This window comes from Rhagoletis zephyria, unplaced genomic scaffold (genome assembly GCF_001687245.7).
Source record: "Rhagoletis zephyria isolate East Lansing unplaced genomic scaffold, Rhagoletis_zephyria_1.1 Rzeph_scaffold_00240, whole genome shotgun sequence".
Taxonomy (NCBI): Eukaryota; Metazoa; Arthropoda; class Insecta; order Diptera; family Tephritidae; genus Rhagoletis; species Rhagoletis zephyria.
In genome coordinates this window covers 126525-130008 of record NW_016157324.1, presented here as the reverse complement: position 1 = coordinate 130008, position 3484 = coordinate 126525, and the positions used below count along the sequence as shown (strand labels likewise).

General features: G+C 34.3%; 1 protein-coding gene across 1 annotated transcript; it reads right to left on the bottom strand.

Moving 5' to 3' along the window:
• Positions 1-1224: 1224 nt before the first annotated feature.
• On the bottom strand, positions 1225-3257 carry LOC108358353 (importin subunit beta-like). Its single transcript, XM_017609635.1, has 2 exons — positions 2298-3257; positions 1225-2239 (listed from the first exon to the last, which is right to left on the bottom strand). Exons 1-2 carry the CDS (start codon positions 3240-3242, stop codon positions 1838-1840), a joined length of 1347 nt encoding a protein of 448 aa, XP_017465124.1. The 5' UTR covers positions 3243-3257; the 3' UTR covers positions 1225-1837.
• Between the last annotated feature and the right edge of the window lie 227 nt (positions 3258-3484).

Sequence of the window (3484 nt, the reverse complement as noted above, 5' to 3'; positions counted from 1 at the left end):
AAGGTTAGTTCTTTTATTAAACCAAGAAAAAGGAACAACACACCTTTCCTAAAACAAACCTAATGAGTAATAAAATTATAGTTAAAAAAAACAACAACACGCTTTTATTACAATAAGAACTAAAAGGAAAAAAATTATTTATTGATTTAAAGATTCGTTAAATAAGGATATGAAGTTCCCTAACTTAATGTTAAACTAGCTTAAAATAGGATTAAAGTAATTGGCACGTAGTCATAGTCGAAATAAAGTCCACTGAAAAATTAATTGCAGTAATTTTTTACAGGCATCCCATTGGAAACATACAGCACCCCATTGATAGTGCCTCGGGTGTACGAATTTGTTGTAACATCAGGAGTTGAAGACTTGCTCTAGCTGCTGGTCTCTTAAAATTTCCTCCAATCACGTCGTAAGCAGATTTCCCCTGTGAACTTGCAACAAAGTTCAATTCTGCCATTTCCTTGAAGCGATTTTCATTATTTCAGACCTTTAGTAAAGTTAATATCATTTATTCATATTGTTTTTGTCCTCTCTCAAAAATATACAATTTCATAAAATTTCAATGTCTACTTATGATATTGATTGAGCGTTAGACGATCTAGAGTCCATACGCATTAGTAGCTCATTACGCCCATTTGGGTACTTAAAGTTGACATTATAGACAATGTTGTTAGGTAAAAATAAAAATTTTTAAAAATGCTATAGTAAAAAAAAAAAACAAAAACGTTTAATTTTTTTTTGTTTTTTATACGTTGCACATTAATGTAAAAAATTTATAATTAACGCCCATAATAAGACGGAAGAAATACAGTTTTTATCATTAAGTTTCGTTAAAAGGTTTCCAAGATACAGCACTTTAAAGAAAGGTATGTATGACGCTTTCTGAAAATTTAAGTCCCGTGTAAATATGCAACCCTACGTCATATCGGCAAAATAAGCTGCACGTATATTCATGTCACCTTAACCTTCTATCTCTTCAACTTTCATCCAAATCCTGAGAGGTCGCGCCCAGAGGTGACCGCGATGACATAAAATGCCTCAACTGCAAAGTTCAGTTGAATTGAACAAGTGAAAGTTCGGAAAACATCAGAAAGGGCATCCGTTTCACAACCAATTGAGATACTTTTTTAGACCCGTTCCGTAAGCAGACTTTAGTGGAAAGGCTTATCCGAAGAACTACCGGAAATAGAATCGCAAAACGGATTAAATATCCGATTTTTATACGGATTTTTTCCATTTACGAATGCGTGCACGGTAATTTTGCTGGCATTATAAGTAATTGGCAACAGTATTGTTTTAGTTGGTGAATTGATGAGTTTTGCGGTGGCTTTTACAAACACATTAGTAAAGATATAATTTTACATTTTTAACATTTTAATAAAAAAAAATTAAAATGTTCTTTAAGTATCTATGTATAAGTCCACCTGCATCATAAACTACTAGGTATACAAATCGTGTAATTTTCGTTTTAAAAATTTCTCTTATCCAATTGGTTAAGAATTGAGTAATAGGAAGAATTGCATTTGGGCAAGATTCTATAGAAATTTAATTTGCATATTCAGACATAGCTTTCATAAATAATATTCAATGTTGAGGTAACTGCTTAGATACTACTGGTTTCATTTTTAAATCAGGGTTTTGACTCGAAAAATATTTAATAATTTATACGTATTTAAAATAAAATTTAATATTAAACAGCATTTTCTGTTATAATCCTTACACCTTTAAGAAGTTTTGTCCACAATAGTCGTATGTCAAAAGCGAAATACGAATTTATAACATACCATGGAAACTATTACATCATACTTAAAAAGCTTATTTTATTTCACTGAGCTCCATTTCACTGAGAAATCGCTTGGCCATCGCGCAGTTTTTTAATTTCTTTCGTGGCCCAGTTACACAATGATTTAGTTCGAGTTGCCTTTGAACGCTTGCCGTCGGCTAGAAGTTGAGTAATTGTGACATCATCTAGCATGGGATATAACCTTGGTCCAAACGCGGTACATAAATCACCAATAAATCCCGCAGCGCTAGCGACCATGGAGTCAGAATTTTCGCCTTCGAGAGCAATGCGTTTTATAAACGCCATAATATTGCCCAAATGAGGCTCCAAATGAAATACATCAGGGTTTGGCTGTTGCTCCACTCCCTTTAAACCTTGAATTATTCCTGTGTATGCTTCCAATACGCTTTCTCGCAATTCATTTAAATATTCTACCATGTCGTAACTATTAGCATCCACCTAAAAAATGTATTTTGGAAAATTCAAACATATTAAATTAGGGTTCTGATTTTTTTACCTGGAGTTGTGAAGCTGCATGCAGCATTTCCAGTACCACACTTAAATATTTTATAAATTCACTGCCAATGCTCAAAGCCATATCTCCAAAGGCTGATAAGATTTGTGGTTTGACATTGCGATGCAGTGTTGGTTCTGATAAGTTGGCAAGAAGCAGGGTCATTATTTCATCACAATATGGAATAATGAGTTGCTTTAGAGCTCGGCATATATCCCCAGTTAGACCAACAGCAGCGCAGCATACCTGATATTCCTGATGAGCTTTTAGTCCCATAAACAAAAATGGTTTAAATGCATCCATATATTTAACAAACTTGTACCCAAGTAATTCTACAAGAGTTGAAACGGCTAGAAATGCATCTTCCTGAACTCCTCCTGTTTTACCAGAACATGAGCTGAACATTGTAAGAAGTGCTGTCATAATAGCATCAGATATTTGGGGTGCGTCCTCTTCGCGAACTTTTCGAAGAACACTTTGCAAGGTAGCGCAAAGTAAAGATTGTAAGTCATTAAACTGATGACGGTCATTGTGACTAGCAATGTGGGACTCCATTTGTAATACTTGATTAAGTCGCTCGAGAATGACAATAGTCGTTCGTTGGACTACCAAGTAGCAATCCAGCGGTGAATTTTTTATCATGTCCATTAACGCTTCATACGCAGCTGCTCGTAGATTCGCTTGTGTGCCATCTTGCCTGTCCGTTGTCTCTAACAATTGAGTAATAATGTACTCAAAATAGGGGGATAAACAATATGTTTCTGGTGTTTCACCCTCATTCACTTCGGCCGCTTCATAAGCGGCATCGGATAAACCAATAAATGCCCAACAGACATTAGCAGCAACGCGAGGTTCGGCTTTCAATCCTTTGATAAAGCATTCGAGAAGGGTATTTAAATAATTTTTGTTTATCGCTGCCTCTGGAACAATCTGAAAATAGGAATACATTGGTATTGCATAAGAACATGTAATCTATCATAAATTATCTTTTATAGCATAATCTGAATTACCATTTTTATGTAAATGTGGATGGTTTTATTAATGAAATGCAGGCGTCTCTATCAATTAGAAACACCTCCAGCTTATTAACATAAATCTTAGCTTTACAAGTTGAGTGTAATATTGATTGCAATTTGAAATAAACAAAACATAAATTCCGTTATATTTTCGAATGATATAACTGAATATAA

Coding starts and splice junctions, on each gene's coding strand:
- LOC108358353 (XM_017609635.1), bottom strand. CDS start 3,242: ATGTATTCCTATTTTCAGATTGTTCCAGAGGCAGCGATAAACAAAAAT. Junction 2,240..2,297: donor ATGCAGCTTCACAACTCCAG/GTAAAAAAATCA, acceptor TACATTTTTTAG/GTGGATGCTAATAGTTACGA.